The following is a 15,818-nucleotide window of genomic DNA, read 5'->3' as shown; positions in this document are numbered from 1 at the left end:
TCATATGACATGGCATGGCATTGTATTGTGTGAGGCACTTTCAAACGGATACATACAGTTACAAAGTGACAGAGGGGGTAGAGAGCGCCAAAGAAGTCCGAGGTCCAGTGTAAGGGACCTTCTAGACAGTAGCAGCAGCAGCAGCAGCAGCAGCAGCAGCAGCAGCAAGCAATACAGCGAAGGCGTCTTGCCGTCAATTCCTTGCTGGACAGGTAGATTGGGCGTAGAGCAGAGCGCACAGGCCCGGTCCTCCAGACCGCCGGTTCCCTACATCCGTGACCTCGACCTATACGGCCTCATGCTTGCCTCGCTCTGCTCCCCTAAATAACCGCACGCTGTGCCGCGCTCGGCGATATGCCCGAGGAGGTATGCCAGCCTGCGTCCCTCCCTCACTTGCCCGTACCTAGTGGTTGACGATTACAAAGCCACTGCATTGTCCGCGGAATATTGGATTGTGTCTTGGACGAGCTAGGAAGCAAGAGAGCGGGAGAGAAGGGCAGGCATTTCAGGTCATCAGTGCCCGGGGAGCCAAAGGATCTCTCTGTGGCCTTCACTCACACTGAGTAGCAAGAGACTTCCCGAGCTCGTAGGGTATCTAGCTTCCTGTGGTAGGAGGAGCCAACAGATCGAGAAGAACGTTAAGCAGGCTCGTCCATTCATGCGTGCTTCCGCCCAGTGTTCGATACTCACATCACCTTGATCACTTCCTCCACGCTCGCTGCCCCCTTGACATCATTCTTCGTCGCCAGCACCAGCAATGGGATCCCCGCCAGCTCCGGTCTGCTAACCAATGCATGCAACTCCTCCGTAGCGGTATGCCACGCTATATTGGCCAGTCTACTCGAAGCTGACCCCGTACCGGCAGCTGTAGTGAGGGCAGCTGCGCGACTTTGCTTGTCTGCTGAGGGATCCGGCGCTGTCTCTACTGCTGTGGAAGTTGCTGATGCTGGTTGTTGTTCTGTAGAGGGGCGAGGGATGGCTGAGTCTACTACGAATACAATGGCGGAGACGCCTCTGCAGTAGCGCTCCCACATGGACCGGAAGCGAGGCTGTCCGCTATCGAGGCAAAGAGGGCCAAGAGAGAAAGAGAGTGAAGTGATGAGAGGCGGAGTGGGCTCAGGTAGTAGCAGACCTCTCTCTACTCACCCAATGTCCCACATCTTGATCTGTACGTTGCCGCTCTGAATCTTCCTCATCTGATATCGAGAGTGAGAGCCGAGACGTCTCGTATGGTCAGCATGGCTTCGGCTTTGCTCCCCCCCCTTCCCTTCCCTGCGCATGGCGATGTACTCACATTGAAGCCCACTGTAGGAACCATCTCCTCGGAAAATTGTCCACTGCTAATGACATTGACCAGTGAGGTCTTACCGGCAGACTGCAGCCCCAGAATGGCAATCTGGAGGTGCTTTGAGAAGAAGAGGGCCTGAAGCCACCGAAGGATTGGCCCCAGGATGGGAACATCCATGACTGCGAACGTGGAGGGGGAGGGCTGTATGTGGTAGGAATCCCCAGAGCAAGGGGCAAGAGGGCGTCTGAGGCGAGGCGAGGGATTCGGTGCGGGTGTGGTAGACGGTAGGCGGTCGAGGGTAAGCTGTCAGCGAAAGAGGTAGGGACGGAGGCGGGCGACAATGGCCTAAGTGGAGTGGAGTGCAGGCGCCGCGTCGGGTTGATTCCTGGCCTGAACCCGAGTTTTGGCCCACAGGCGACAAAAGCAGGCACACGCTGCGACGCTACAGTTCCCTTTGGGAAGCAAGAACGGCTCACACTTCTTCCTGCTCCATCGCCCCGTTATAGCTACATCACTTTCAACAACACTCGTACGCCCTTGACAGCCAGCAACGAGCTCTCCATGACGTGAAAGGCCTTCAGCCCGAGCTCAACAAGGCTCGTGTGCCACACAAACCATTCTTCTTCCCCACCACATCCTCCTGGGCGCATATGGCTGGAATCAACAGCCTTCATCTCCAGCCATGGCAGCATCGCGAGGGTCCTTGACCTCCTAGATGAGCTTCATCAGCGCCTTGGGGCAATTGCCCTTGCCGTGCCTTCGCAGCTAGCGTCTGAGCGTACTTGCTCAAGGTTGGCGCCGTCCAGAAAGTCTCTCCGTTTGTTTCCACTCATCGAACAGCTGGCGAGGCAAAGCATCAGCAGCATGGATCACTCACGCCGTCTTCCGAGCTGGCTGAGTTGCGCTTGCTGTCTACTCTTGTGCTACGGCCACGGCGATGACCATTGAGCCTGACCTGGTTAGCAGCCCACTCTCAACCTCGGCCCCTCAAAATATCTCTCGGCCCTGGCAGTCGGGGCGTGGCGCGCGGCGCCTCTCTCACGGCGCCCATGGCGCCCCCGTTCCGCATCCGCGTTGTACTGCCTGGGGCCCATCTCCCTGGCTGCAGTGCCCAGCCTGACCTCGACGGCGACTTGGGTAGACCCTCCTCCATTCCACTTCCCCTATCATTCCAAGTTGCCCATCCACACTTGTACTCCGAACAATTCACAGCATCGTCTTCCCAATACCTTCATACTCTGCCAAGAAGGGCAGATCATCTGGTCGTGAGTATCCCTACATTGAACGATGGGGCACGCCCACTTCCGCATTGCAGGCCCACGATGCCGACAGTGGAGGGCACGCGCCCTCCCGACCACGCCCATCCACCAACGAAGTCCTGATCACCACTGCTCCTGTCTCATTCCCTTCCATCTCTAGATCTAATCCTCGATACTCATCGACCACACTCACCTCCTCTACTGGGCATAGCTCATCTCGAGAGGGCACGCAATCCACGCGTGTTCACGGAGCCCGTTGCCTAGACCAATCTCACTACCATCCAAGGCTCAGCCTGGTCCCTCGCTTCGATAGCCATCCACGCAATCGACAGAGACTGAGTGAAAGCTAGCTCTCAATCTTGCCTTGGCGTTGTCCACCCACCAGGTACGTATGTCTTCGGATGCCCAACTTTCCAAGGCGCCGCCGTAAGAGACAAGCCCCGTAAGCTTGCGGATCGCGAGGCGCGGGTGTTGAGAATGGGCAGCAACTTTGCTTGGAGCAATAGACTGACCCCAAAATCATTGCTGTATCATCTCACAGCGATTCTGTTTTCAGGATGAAGTTCCTCGACTATCCCGAGCTGGAGTCTCTGTCTCGAGCACTCACATTCGAATCTGCCGAGTGCAAGGTGTTTACGCGTCTCGAAGCCTACTCGTGTAAAGCAGTCAGTAAGGAGAAGCGCCTCTACAAGGCCTTGGAAGACGCGTACCATCAGGCGGCTTCTACCTCGCCTCCCGACTATCTCCACGAGACATTGGCATCGCCTTTTGGAAGACTCGATCAACCGAATGCAAGGAAGACCTTGTTTCTCCTCATTGCCCTACTCAATGGCGCATTTCCTGACCACGACTTCAGTCAAGTCAATCCGTCCGACTTTCGCAAAGAGCCTAGTCCAGCCTCAGTACTTCACAGCCTGAGCTCGACCCTCCACAGTCTCCGCAATAACTCCAGTGGTCCTCGATCCTACTCGACCTTCACCGGATCGTTCGACGATGCCATGCTGGACCGGCCCGGTCACACATCTTACTCGCTGCCTGGCGCCAGTGGTCCCAAAGACTTTTCCGGCAAGTCAATGAGTGCAATGACGGGTGCGACGCATGCTGGGTTGGCCAGCCTACTGGACGACATTATGGATATCAGAGAATGTGACGTCTACACATTCCACCCCGACATGGACTCGGATCCCCATGCTTGTGCTGAGCCAGACGAGGAGGGCATGGACTTCGATGATCCGTCTGACGGCTTCTGGAACGAAGACGCAGACGTCTCTATGCAGAGTGTTAATGTCGTAACACCTAGGCGAGGAAGCGCTGAGCTGGATGCACCCCTTTTCGACGAAGATCTTGAGGGAGGTTTCCAAACGAGGGCGCAGCATCAGAGTTGGGCCCAAAGCGGAATGAATTCGAGCAGCGGGGCGTATGCAGACAGTGACGGACCTCACACGCCTCACATGCCTCATCAGACTGCTTCCGGCGCGGCTCAGGCCTTCCCGTCTTCTATGACTCCGCGCAAGGATGCGAGGAGCCCTCGAGATGGGGTGGGAGGTGGAGCAGGCTATGTATCGAGCAGTCTCTCGTCCTCCAGCTCTCTCGATATGGAAGACGATGACGACGTCGATGGCACCGGCGGCCTGCTCTGGTCCACGTACGCCTTCTTCTACAATCGTCGACTGAAAAGGATGCTCTTCGTCTCAGTGTGGTCAAGGATGAACTCGTCTCTGACTGCAGGAGCCGGGTGGACATCTCCTCTCACCTCTTACGCACCAGCGGTGTCACTCCCTCCTAGCCTCAAGCTGCCCAGCTCAGTCACCTCGACGAAGACGGTCTTTCCGCCCACGAGGGAGGACAGAACGAGTCAGGCTGCATCAGCAGCGCCTGCCCGAAAGCAGACCGTGCCGACACCCGACCCTTCGCCTGCAAAGATGGCCATCTCTCGAGCGACAAGTGGCCGCGGCGGCCGGCGGCGGATGCCATCGGGCAGTCCAGCACCTTCCTCCCTCTCGCCTTTCCCGCACGCAAGTCCCAGAACGCCTGTAGCCCCTGCCGACGAGTCGATGCAGTCGTCCAGTGGTCGCAGTGCACTGGGTGCCAGCCGTGAGACTACACCTGCTAGGGGCCAAACTCCCTCGGCGGCGGCAGCAGCAGCGGCGGTGGCGGGCAGAAAGGGACTGGCGGCTTTTGCCAGTCCCGCCGTCTCCACGAGACAGCTGAGTCTGGACGCGGCTGCGCTGTCCATCAGCGCTCCAGCCAGGGTAGGAGCGACGGGGACCCGAATGTCCAGTCAGTCTGGTGGTGGTGCTGCTACTACAAGGGGTGCGGGTACAGCAGGTGCTACGCGAGAGCCCACTTCTGCTGCTGCTGTTGCTTCGAAGAGGACGGCTGATAGTGATGAGTCTGGTGGGAAGAGGACAAGGAGGCAGGTGGCTACCTGATTGCCTGTCACTTCCCCTCGGCGCATGTCTCACTGATTAACCCCCCTCGTACATCCTTTGTCTGCGGAATCATCGTCTATGACCCCTGCCTCTCCTGCTCTGCCTCGTATTGTATCTTGCCTTGTACATGTACTTGTTCCCGCTTGTTCTTTATACTTGTCATTGGACATTGTCTATCATCTCATCTCATTCCCACGTGTCGTGCGAGTCGCGGCCTGTCTACCATTGTGAAGCGAAGAGGTACTTGCTCGGAAACATCCAATCGTCCTCCTCTCACGATCTCACTGCCAGGAAGTGCAGATATACAGATTGGCTTGCAAGAAGGAGCAAAGACGAGGGAGCAATACATGATTTCGGGAAAAGTTCAAGAAGAGAATCTGAAGCAAGCTGAAGGGAAGCATGGTATTTTACTGTACTCTTTGCGTCGGCGGGAATAAAGGTTCCTCCAACCCTTCTTGATCCCACCCTTAGGCAAGCAAGACCATCCCCGCTCCTGCCACCACTGCTGCGACCACTCCCATCAGACCTGCCAACCCTGCCTTGCCCACAGCCGGCAATGCCCTTCTTGCTGCGCTCCCCTCCGCAGGTGCACTTCCAGTAGTATCATAATCAATACTCGTAACAGCCGGTGTACCCGTGAAAGTTCCTGTACTGAAATAATCGACGCTAGCCTGTGAACCGGTGGCAGTTGCGCTGTAGGCTGCTGAACCACCGCTGACGGCTTGCACGGAGAGGGAGGCGTCTGTTTCTGCCGAGTTGGATGGTGCGGCGTACACGGGGGAATCAGTGGCGGCGGAGCTGACGGGGCCGAGCTGGGTGAGGGAAGTGGCTGTAGCTCCAGCTGGGAGGGCGGTACCTGAAGAAGCAAAGGAGAGCGAGAGCAAAGGGAAATTAGTCGGTCAGAAGGGCTAGTACAATATGAGACAAGAGCAGCATTTCGATCGGCAACGCCTGAGGACCTCCAGGGAAAGGTCCTTTCCAGCCTCCTGCCCGCGCTCCTCCAATGGGCCCTGCGATGACGCCCTCAACTCAAGTGCGGAGCGGCCACTTACAATCTCCATATTCCACACAAGCGCTCTGAGCATTGTTGGTGGTGAGTGGTCCAATAGGGGCGTCACTCTGCGCCTGTACAGGTCCTGCCATCATCAGACCGGTGACGATTGCGAGCAATGCCACTGACATCCAGGCAGAAAGGAGGGCGAGACGACTCATCGGCCGTCTTCTACCGGATGCTGCTGCTGCTGCTGCTGCTACTGCTGGTGTCGATGATGAAGATGAAGTTGTTGATCTTGTTGCTCTCCTCGTGGGTGGCAGGGAAGACAAAGACATGATGGGCAGGATGGGTATGAAAAGGTGCGGCGTTTTGCAATTGCTGCGATGACCGTATAGGGTATGAGAGGCGAGGGAGAGTCCAGGTAGAAGAAGAAAGCAAGCTGCGGAATACAAGTTCAATGGAGAAACGAATGGAGACCTGGTTTGTTGGGTAGAGAGAGAGATGGATGGATGCGAGAGAGGGAGACAGGAGGAAGCCGCAAGCCGTGAAAGGCGAAACGCCGTCGAGTCGAGGGAGGTGGGGAAAAAGGCACATGGGCCTGCAGTGCATGGAAGCCAAGGCAGGCAGGCAGGCAGGCAGACAGGCAGGCAGACGTCGACTGTTCTCCCCCCCCCCCGCACCTCTGCTCGTCTGCCTTCGACGTCATGCCTTGTGCGGGGAAGCGCAATCCAGACAAGAGTCCAGAAGCGATTGCATCCCCACGCCCGCGCGCCTGTGCCTCTTCGCCTGTGTCTGTGCCTGTGTCGGAGCTAAGAAGACGATGACGGACCAGCCGCCCTCTCTAGTGGCCGGGGCTCTTCTCATGCACCGCAGATGCACCAGTGAGGACTGACTGCAACGAGGATAGTAGAATGCTGATGTTGCTTTCGTTTGGGAGAGACACAATCGTGGAGGGACATTATACAACACGAAGAAGATACTCGCTTGCCAATGGTAAGTGGCAAAGGCGAGCGTGAAGAGTTTAGGCAGGGTGGGAATGGCGGGGGAGTGGGGAAAAATATTAACAAGTAAACTACAGTGTCGTCGTCAAACTCCTTTTGACCGCTACATCTAATTTTTTTGGTATCCCTTTTCTCCGTCGTTTGCTACCACCAGCTACTCTGATCTGTCGGCTCTGGATCCTGATCCCTTGGCTCGAACGTCTATGCAGGTGTCGAAAGGGCCAGGTGTGAGTCAGCAACAAGACTCTTACGATGTATCTGACACTGCGTCGACTCACCAGGATCCACTCTTGGAAGAGACCTGATTCGCTAAGGTGGACGAAAATGCGATCGCCTGTAAAGGCTTCTTGGATGGTCACAGAGGTTGCGCCTTGCCCTGTGATTGTTGGCATCAGAATGCCTATCAGATGAAGGATGTGGGGAGAAAGGATCAGAGGCGATATTTTCATTTGTCACTCCTCCTACAGACGTGCTTCGCCCAATTGAGACTCACCAGAGGGATACATCCTCATGCTGTCCAACATGATTACAAACGTCCCTGGAGAGGTAGTCACCGCGATGATGACGCTCACTCTCGTCTCTGGATCCCAGTAGTGTTGCTGGAGAGCAATACACCGTTGATGATCTAGAACATACGGAGGAACGCCAAAGGTAGGTATGGCGTCTCGCAGCCGGGCGAGGGCGACGGGAAGGTCGTTACAGAGTGCCTTGCGGATGACTGCGGAGGAGAGGCTATGAGTTCAGCGGACTTTGCACGCAGGACACTGGAGCCAAACTTCCTCGACTCACAAGCGGGAATGGGAACGGCCAAGTCGATGGAGACAAAGTAGGTCACTTGACAGCCGTTTCCCCTTGCTTCTATCCGGTATCCTGCCAGGGTTATCTGCGCTCTCATCTTACCCTCCTGTGGACCAATATCCGGCCGCTCCACGTTTGTCCACATGATGTCCACAAGGGGGCAATCCGCCATGACGATGTCCTCCGCCATCGATCCGTCAGCGAGATAAGAACGCGAGAATTGACAGCCGACTACGTCTCTCTCCCAGTAGATGGGACCTATTCCCCTTGTGACCAGGTAGAAGATGAATTCTGTCTGGCTATACCGTTCGATAATAGAAGCCGAGGCTAATCTTGTATCCCATATCAGTCGATATGCGGCTTGGTGAATGCAACTGAAGACGTCTACTGGCTTGACACCTTCCATATAGACGGTACCCTTGAGAGTGTCCAGCGTAGTCATCTGTAATGAGGGATCAACGCAACGATAGCGAGCCACCCCTGCTTTTTCGCCGAGATCTGTGAAGCAGGTACAGAGACAGCATGATGTTAGCTGTTACCCAATAAGTATACTGACCCCTATGCTGCCTCGTACTCACTCTGAAATATCTCTGGCGGAGACGAGAGCAATCCGTAGAAGGCATTCCATCCTCTTTGCTTTGCTTCTTGATGGGGATTCGCAAGGTAGCCATGCGGACAGGGTCGATCTGGGATGACCAGACGGCCGGGAGTCGATGTAGATGGCGATGAATCAGTGAAAGATTCCGTTGGTGAGTAAGAGGCCATCCCTTGCTGCCTTGAGGTGAGCACCACAAGCGTCAGGCTGGTTTGAAGGGCAAGCGAGAGCTCGTGGGAGGCGGTTGTTATATTATATTATCCTCTGCGCACGCTCAGCACGGGGTTTGACCCAAATTGTTTCCTCGTCGTTTGCGTTTGCGTGCCTGTGTTTGCCAAGAAGGACCGGGGGTGACAGCAAAGACGGAGTGACCGACGACGTACGGACCTCTCTTTTTAGCCGGGGAAGCGGTTCGGTTGGACGCGTAGCGAGGGCGCAGCAAGCAATTCTCCGCTCTATTAACAGCGGCAGTAAAGTAGTGGCCTTGCTGCGCCCAGGACGTTGAGGAATGCCAGATTGCAAGCGACCCTTCTTATACTGCCTCCCTAGGTCTGGCAATCTCGTAGACACAAGTCAATACAGGGAGAAGGTTGAAAAGAAGACGCTGAGGGGGAAAGGAGGCTGCCGCGCAGCTCCGGGGGCTGCCCAGAAGTACGAAGAGGTAAGATAGGACTTAGACTACTTGTCGACCCTTACCCCCCCCCGCACCCTGTGCATCTGGCGACGATGACGGCGTGCAGCAGCTCAGGCACCGCGTGGCTTGCAGTCGGACCGGGGCGTCATGCCTGCCAAGTCGAAGCGATTGCCATGTGCGCACCTCGGGCAGCTCTCGGTCTCACGCTGCTTGCCCCATGGCTTCCAGGGCTTAAATGCCCAAGGGCTTCACCTCCATCCCATCCTACCCAATCCAGTCGTCACGATGCCCGCCAAGTCAAGCCGAGACTCCGTCGAGGCGCTTCTGTCGGACCTTGACAGTCTTGGGACCGACGCTGCTACCGCGCCTCCGCGTGCCTCCTCGGCCACTTCCTCCACCAAGCGCACCTCCGCTCGAGCGCAGCCTTCACACATTCGAGGGGCCGATGATGACGCACAAAGCCTCCTCGACGATCTTGACAATCTAGTCCAGAGACGAGCAGCCACGCCAAAGCGTGTAGCAGAGCTGACGCAGGGCTCATCTCACGGAGCAGCTTCGCCTGACTCTCCCAGCCCCAGCGCCCCCGCGACCACCGGTATACCGGAGACCGCGACGGTACCATTATCCGCGGGAGCAGGACTCACACGGTCGCCCTCGGCGCCCATTGATGAAGGTGACTCTGTAGCCGCTCAGGCGGCTTCGAAGCTGGGGGCGGCCCCTCTTCCAGAGCAGCAGCAGCAAGCAGCTTCACAAGCCTCAGCGACGGCCAGCAGCAGCGGAGGATGGAACAGCTGGGGTAGTGTGTGGTCTACCGCTAGCAAGCTAGCAGATCAAGCGCGAGCCGAATTGGAAAAGAGAGCCCAGAGTGAGCAGGCCAAAGAGCTGACCAACCGAGGATGGGGCCTGGCTCAAAATGTGAGAGGGTTCGTCAAGGAGGCGGGGCTGGAGAAACTTGGTGAGTGAGACGAGGATGCTGTGTCTCGGACTTGGGCGGTTCGGTGCTGACGGCTCGTGGTGTCTTGTCTTGACGCTGTTAGGGGAAGACTTGGGCAAAGCTGGAAAGAGGGGATGGACGGAGGTGTTGAATGCAGTTGCCCCTCCAATCTCAGCCCACGAGGTTATTCAAGTGACCCTCTCCCACGATATGGTGGGCTTCGATGGGGTGGAAGACGTGACGTTCCAGGTCTTTGCGCGTGTCATGGAGTCTCAAGTCAGCAGAGGACTGGAGCATCAGCTCATCGTGAACAAAGCGCCGCGGGCTCGTCAGAGCAGCGATGCGCGAGAGGCTCAAGAGGGAGGATCTCAGGAGCGAGATATGAAAGCCATGGATGGTTACGAGGAGGCATGGGCGACAGCAGAGGTGAGTTGCCGCAAAGCTGGCTGCTTCACCGAGGCCTTCTGACTGACAGCAACACATTGTCTGCTTGGCAGAAAGCATTGTCAGCCCTGATCGAGACCCACGAGCCAGAACGCCCGAAGACGAACAGCGTGACTGTACCTGTCAGCTATTGTCCTGTCTTCCTCAGAGTTCAAGCCGTCCATGCTACTCTGCCTGGGTCTGGATCGTTCAAGGGCACATCAACGTCCGCGACGCCCTCACAATCCTCATCGACTTCTCCCTCCTCTTCAGCGGATCAGCTCTATGTCTCCTTCCTGCTATTGCTGCAGGATCCAAGTCACGGACTGAGCCACAGGACGTGTAGCCAATGCTTCCCGGTCTCATGGTGTGAGTGTCAGGACAAGCAGCAAGACAAGAGCAATGACTCGTGAAGAGAACCCGCTGTTTATTGACTCAACAAACCTTGCTTTGTTCGTCTCCCATCTGCTTAGTGTCGCAATCATTTGAGCAGAATCCGTGGATTGAGCAAGCTATGGTCGACATTCTCGACGGAGCGCTCGGTATCATCGGGCAGGATTACATTAACGGGAGGCAGAGCGGTCGAAGTCGCAGTGCCGAGAAGGATGAGGTGTAAAGCTCAAGGTCAGCGTACGCGGGACGGCGAAGATAGGCCCGTATGCCCAATAGGAAGGGGCAGAAGTCAAAGTGAGATGATCTAGTCTTCAGCCCATACCTTTCGCGGGAATTGACCTAGGAACAAGCTTGGCCGCACCACCCATAGTCCTAATCAGCACCAGACCAGAACGGTCTCTGGATTGTGTTGACGAAACAAGCTCCCTTCAGAGTGCAGACCCAGCAGCCGGAGCTTCATGCTGGCAACGACTCGTATTCCCGCTCGCATGGTGAACATTGAGCTAAATGACCAACTTTGTATCCTCAATTGCACTCGGGATCTCCATATCTTGTTCCGTACCCCAGACAATGCTACAAGCTCAGAGCCAAGAGTGCACAGCTGCACGTGGAGATTGTGACACTTACCGGCCGACGATAGCTCTGCCAATCGAAAGCGGCCCATTTTCGGGCCATACCTGTACCGTCTTGCCAAGTCCTTTCGCTTCGAAAAGGACCGGGGCGCCCACACGACAGTTGTAGGTGCTAGAGAGGAATTCCGCTCAACGTCATTCGTGACAACGCAGAGACTGAAGGGTCGGTGGTCAAGGTTCTGATTCATGCAGTACACCTCCTCGAAGCCACGTTTGATACAAACTCTTATGGTGAACTCGAGGTGAATTGCGCCTAGTGGGAGCTGTACGGCTTATGCAGCTCACGAGCAAACCAAGTGGCAGAGAGCCCAGACTTGAAATTGAAATTCCGGCGGAGCAATCTCGCCGCGTTGCCGTCGGCAAGGCAGCCTGCCCATACGAAACCCCCGGACCCTTCTCTCCCTGCCTTCTTCTGCTCAACGTCTGTGGGAGGCGTCTATATATTCTGTTCCTCCTGATTGTCTCTGGTTGCTGGCGGACTACACGCCATCTCTCTCTCTTTCTCTCGTCCTCCTCGATCCTCTCTCCCACACGAGCTCACTTACGGAAAGCGAGCGCTCTATCTGAGCAGATTGCAAATCCAGATCTCGCTCGCTTTCCGCATTGCCAAACTGTAGCGTTGTACCTACCAGTGACGCTAGCTCCGCCAAGGCACTGTTGCCTTGGCATACGAGCCCCCTCTTCGACGGCAGTGAGCGAGTCCGCAGACCTCTTAATCTTGCAAGAAGCACAAGCAGCTACTTCGGCCCACTGCCGCGTGGCCGATCACCGCCATGGAGCAGGATCAGGCTGGCGGCAAGTCTTGGGTCTCGCAAGGACAGCCAAACCTGCCGAGGTCGTCAGACCATTCCCACAGGCCAATCGAATCTGGAATAGCAGCGCAGAATATAGCATCGTCGGCTCAGGGTTACGCCGACGGATTCAGTGGCTTTACACGTAATCTCCAAGATGACCAGGTGCTGCCACGGCCGGCATCGGTATCTTCTTACGGTGGCAGCAGCTCTATATCACCGCATCTCGAAAGAGGGTATACTCCATCGATGTTGCCTTCTTCCTTGTTACCGTACCTTCCAAGCGATCTGCACCCATCTGTAGGCGGTTCTAGTAGCGAATCGTGGCCAGACCTCTATGATCACATCCATCTTCAAACTCAAGCGCAATCACTCGATTACGGTGATCATTCGACGTATCTGCCCAATATCAACCACGGCTACTCAAGAATTGGCCACGCAGATCCTCTAGCTACTACAGGTCCTTCCGACGCAATGACACGGGGCGCGTCGCAGCCGCTCGTGCCTCTCATCTCGCCCCTGATTCCCGGAGAGGCAGAGGGATATGCGGGGGGTAGCCCATCCCTCAATCTGGCTGGTACTCCCCAGTCTTATGCAGGCATACTGGCGCCAAGCCCTGCCTCTGCAAAGTCAGAAGCCAGGTCGTACGAGTCTGTGAGCGTCAGCCAGGCGAGAGGTACAAGGCACTTGGCGTGCGATTTCTGCCGCGGTCGAAAGCTCAAGTGCATTATCGATGTACCCAATGAACGCTGTAGGCAATGTCTTGTAAGTGTCTCCGCCGCATAAAGGACTTATTCGGATGAGAGTCCCATCACTGACACGACGTTGTTTGTCTATTACCTCCAGCGTCGCGGGCGTACGGATTGTATCATTCCTACTACAAACACCGAAGCGGAAGAGACTGCAATGCCGAAGAGCAAAAGAAGGAGACATGCGGCAACAGAAGACGCACGGAGCGGCAGCAGGAGGTCCCACCTAAGCTCGAGCTCAAGTTCCAGTTCCACTTCGACCTTCGCCCATCTCGCGCAGGAGCAAGACCAGCTGTCAGCTGCTCACGCTGCAGCGAGGGAGGTGCCTAACGGCGTTCAGAAGGAGCTCAAACGTCAGCAACTCCTTCAACAGGGGTCTTCGCTCCCAACAGCCGCCTCTCTTACTGATGTGCTTCTCACTCCCGGCACGAAGCGCCTTGGTAGGCCTAGTGAAGACTTTCACAGCGCCTTACAACGGCATGGGGTCATCGGCGGGCTTGAACCAGAAAGTGTCCAACACGTGGGCCAGGTCATGAAAGGTCAACCCCCGACAGGCGTGGCAAGCATGAATTGGCCATTCCACAGCAACGCTGTGACGTCTCCCGGGCTAGGACCACGAGTCGTGTCTTGGGGTGGGGACTGGTGGGACAGGTGCCTGTCTACATTTGGCCCGAGGCCTCAAAGGTGAGTCGCAGCCGCCTCTGACACGAGCGCTGCGCAGCATGCCGACGGCGTCTCGATCGAGTAGCACACGTATAGCCCACTGAATACCCCACGTCTCTCTTCACACTCTTCCTGCTCACTCTATTCTGTCTCTGCCCGGCTCATCATCAACAGCGTCCGTATTGTCGAAGGCCTCCTTCAGCAATTCGTCGTCAAGCATGCCACATTGATGTCATTCTTCCACAAAGAGACTTTTCTAGACGCTATGAGACGGCCCGAGAAGCGCCGTTCCTTACACCCTGCCGTCGTCTTCGCTGCTTTGGCTGCAGCTGTATGTGATCTCAAGGTTCCACGCCGCGAGGAACCCTTCACGGCTGATATCACGGCTGCTGATACCAGTGCCCAACGTCTCGCACACACGCTGCGTCGTATATCCAACGAGTACATTGACGTCGCTCTACTCAATGGTAACGGCGCTGATGATCGCCTCGCCCAGGCTGCAAGTACTCTTCTGCTGACGGAAACGACCGCTTCGGGAAGCCAGCGCCTCCTGAACATAGTAGACAATATTGTGCGCGGTCTAGAGTCTCGGCTACCCGCCTGTGCGTTCAAGGACCCCCAAAAAGCAGATGTCCCCGATCCATCGCATCCCGATTACTTCCGAGTACCTGAAGGTCAGGTGACGCGAGACAGCGAAGTCTCTCTAGAGTTGCTGCTGAGAATATGCAAGACGCAAATCAGCCACTTTGTCCGCCAAGTCCTGGCCAAACCTGACGAGGACATCACATCGAATCAGCTGCCCATGTTCATTTCGACTCTGCGTCCCTTCTGTGAGTACGCCGAGACATAGCGTCGACTGGACTTGCGAGCGTGTATTGAACCCCAGTCTTCGTATGCCTTTCTCCTCTTGCAGACATCTGGGAGCCTAGTAGCCTGTCAAAGGAGGATCTACCAGATTCATTCTTCCGCTCGGTACAATTCACAAGAATGTCGTCCCTTCTTGCAAAAACATTGGCGCGCCTAATCAGACTCGACGCTGCCTCCTTTAGTGTCAACGACCCTGCCTCGTATGGCGAGGTCTTGGCGCTGCACAAAGATCTTGCAATTTTGGAGACTGGTCTTCGATGGCTGGGTGGTCAGCAGGATCAAGATGCCGCGGCCATCCTTCCCGTTCAGGCTCAACAAATCTTCGTCAAGATCCACGTCTTCATCCGTGTCTCCTTGTACCGCAAGACGGGCATCTGGCACATCGTAGAGGATGCAGATGGAGCACTGCCTCCTAGTCTGGTCTGGTGGATGAGCATGTTCACTCAGACTATCAGAGACCTGCGTTCAGACGCCGATTCCTGTTTTGCGTCTATCTTCTTCGAGTTGAAGAGCTCTACTGCAGAGATCGAGGCTGCGCTTCGACAAGTCAAGGTTGCAGTGCAGATCCTCGAGGTGCTCAGCTATCCGCACGAGGACATCGAACAGCTCCTTCTCGAGAGTCTCGACACACTGCAGATGCAAGTCACCCTTCGACCGGGGTGCGTGACGCCCGACGGTGTCCCACTTCTAAACATATTGGACGATGTCCAGGGCGCCTTTCGTGCCTTTTCCCAGCGCAAGACTAATTTACTGTTGTCCAGCAACGGACTTGTACCTGCACCAAGTTAATTCTCCAGTCACTCTGTCCAGACGCGGATGTATTTGTAAACTCGGGGAAAACGTTAATTTAATCCTTCCATTGTCCTCGCCTGCTGTTCCAATGCAACTTGTTCTATACAGCTTGATCAACACCTCGGCGCTGACTGAGAGCGTAAAGGAAAGGCCGGGCATCTTTGTAGATCTTATAGCTGAACATTGTACGATCAAATGCCGAGCCGCGGTTGACATCTGCCATACGCCGGAGGGGGTGGGAGATGCTGCTGCTGGTGGTGGGTGTCAAGCTCATCTAAGTCCGCGCTACGTCCGCGCTAATAGTGACCCCGCATCCCCTTTGTCATCGAGGCGTTGAGGTGATTGGTTCTCCCCGAGCCAATCGGGCGGATTGAGCGGCCATTGGGTCAAAGTCAAAAGAGGTAAAGGCGATGTCCGAACGCCGGAGGTGGGCAGGGAGGAGTGGCCCCGCGGGGAGAGGTATGCGCGCCGGCGACAAAGCCTGTGGAAGGGAAGTGGGGGATGTATAGGCGGGCATGGCCTCGACCCCGGCCCGGAAGCTGGAGTGTGGCAGGCGGCTTCCAAATAAAGGGC

The 15,818-nt window shown here is 56.2% G+C and overlaps 6 protein-coding genes across 6 annotated transcripts; 3 read left to right on the top strand and 3 right to left on the bottom strand.

Annotated features, from left to right (window-relative positions):
* Window positions 1-4: 4 nt before the first annotated feature.
* On the bottom strand, window positions 5-1,527 carry BCV69DRAFT_280346 (P-loop containing nucleoside triphosphate hydrolase protein). The gene is made up of 5 exons (XM_025491580.1): window positions 1,295-1,527; window positions 1,147-1,196; window positions 691-1,056; window positions 559-603; window positions 5-468 (listed from the first exon to the last, which is right to left on the bottom strand). Exons 1-5 carry the CDS (start codon window positions 1,463-1,465, stop codon window positions 390-392), a joined length of 711 nt encoding a protein of 236 aa, XP_025349899.1. The 5' UTR covers window positions 1,466-1,527; the 3' UTR covers window positions 5-389.
* A 1,577-nt stretch (window positions 1,528-3,104) lies between these two features.
* BCV69DRAFT_286286 (Maf1-domain-containing protein) lies at window positions 3,105-4,979 on the top strand (the record flags this gene model as incomplete). The annotated part of the gene is made up of 6 exons (XM_025493519.1): window positions 3,105-3,900; window positions 3,973-4,316; window positions 4,341-4,370; window positions 4,392-4,580; window positions 4,608-4,731; window positions 4,873-4,979. The coding sequence occupies 6 exons, from the start codon at window positions 3,105-3,107 to the stop codon at window positions 4,977-4,979; spliced, it is 1,590 nt and encodes a 529-aa protein (XP_025349898.1).
* A 467-nt stretch (window positions 4,980-5,446) lies between these two features.
* Window positions 5,447-6,191, bottom strand: BCV69DRAFT_275660 (hypothetical protein; the record flags this gene model as incomplete). Its single annotated transcript, XM_025491085.1, has 2 exons — window positions 5,447-5,835; window positions 6,032-6,191. The coding sequence occupies 2 exons, from the start codon at window positions 6,189-6,191 to the stop codon at window positions 5,447-5,449; spliced, it is 549 nt and encodes a 182-aa protein (XP_025349897.1).
* A 683-nt stretch (window positions 6,192-6,874) lies between these two features.
* Window positions 6,875-9,035, bottom strand: BCV69DRAFT_280342 (Bet v1-like protein). Its single transcript, XM_025491579.1, has 5 exons — window positions 8,351-9,035; window positions 7,764-8,270; window positions 7,468-7,692; window positions 7,253-7,374; window positions 6,875-7,175 (listed from the first exon to the last, which is right to left on the bottom strand). The coding sequence occupies exons 1-5, from the start codon at window positions 8,535-8,537 to the stop codon at window positions 7,119-7,121; spliced, it is 1,098 nt and encodes a 365-aa protein (XP_025349896.1). The 5' UTR covers window positions 8,538-9,035; the 3' UTR covers window positions 6,875-7,118.
* A 244-nt stretch (window positions 9,036-9,279) lies between these two features.
* Window positions 9,280-11,245, top strand: BCV69DRAFT_280340 (hypothetical protein). Its single transcript, XM_025491578.1, has 4 exons — window positions 9,280-9,956; window positions 10,039-10,361; window positions 10,433-10,727; window positions 10,832-11,245. The coding sequence occupies exons 1-4, from the start codon at window positions 9,287-9,289 to the stop codon at window positions 10,972-10,974; spliced, it is 1,431 nt and encodes a 476-aa protein (XP_025349895.1). The 5' UTR covers window positions 9,280-9,286; the 3' UTR covers window positions 10,975-11,245.
* Window positions 11,246-11,864: 619 nt separating this feature from the next.
* On the top strand, window positions 11,865-15,294 carry BCV69DRAFT_95726 (hypothetical protein). Its single transcript, XM_025495658.1, has 4 exons — window positions 11,865-12,939; window positions 13,021-13,607; window positions 13,761-14,416; window positions 14,500-15,294. Exons 1-4 carry the CDS (start codon window positions 12,157-12,159, stop codon window positions 15,240-15,242), a joined length of 2,769 nt encoding a protein of 922 aa, XP_025349894.1. The 5' UTR covers window positions 11,865-12,156; the 3' UTR covers window positions 15,243-15,294.
* Window positions 15,295-15,818: the final 524 nt, after the last annotated feature.

This window comes from Pseudomicrostroma glucosiphilum (genome assembly GCF_003144135.1).
Source record: "Pseudomicrostroma glucosiphilum strain MCA 4718 unplaced genomic scaffold BCV69scaffold_2, whole genome shotgun sequence".
Lineage (NCBI taxonomy): Eukaryota > Fungi > Basidiomycota > Exobasidiomycetes > Microstromatales > Microstromataceae > Microstroma > Microstroma glucosiphilum.
Note: the sequence above shows the minus strand (reverse complement) of the source record. Positions and strands in the feature narration are given on the sequence as shown.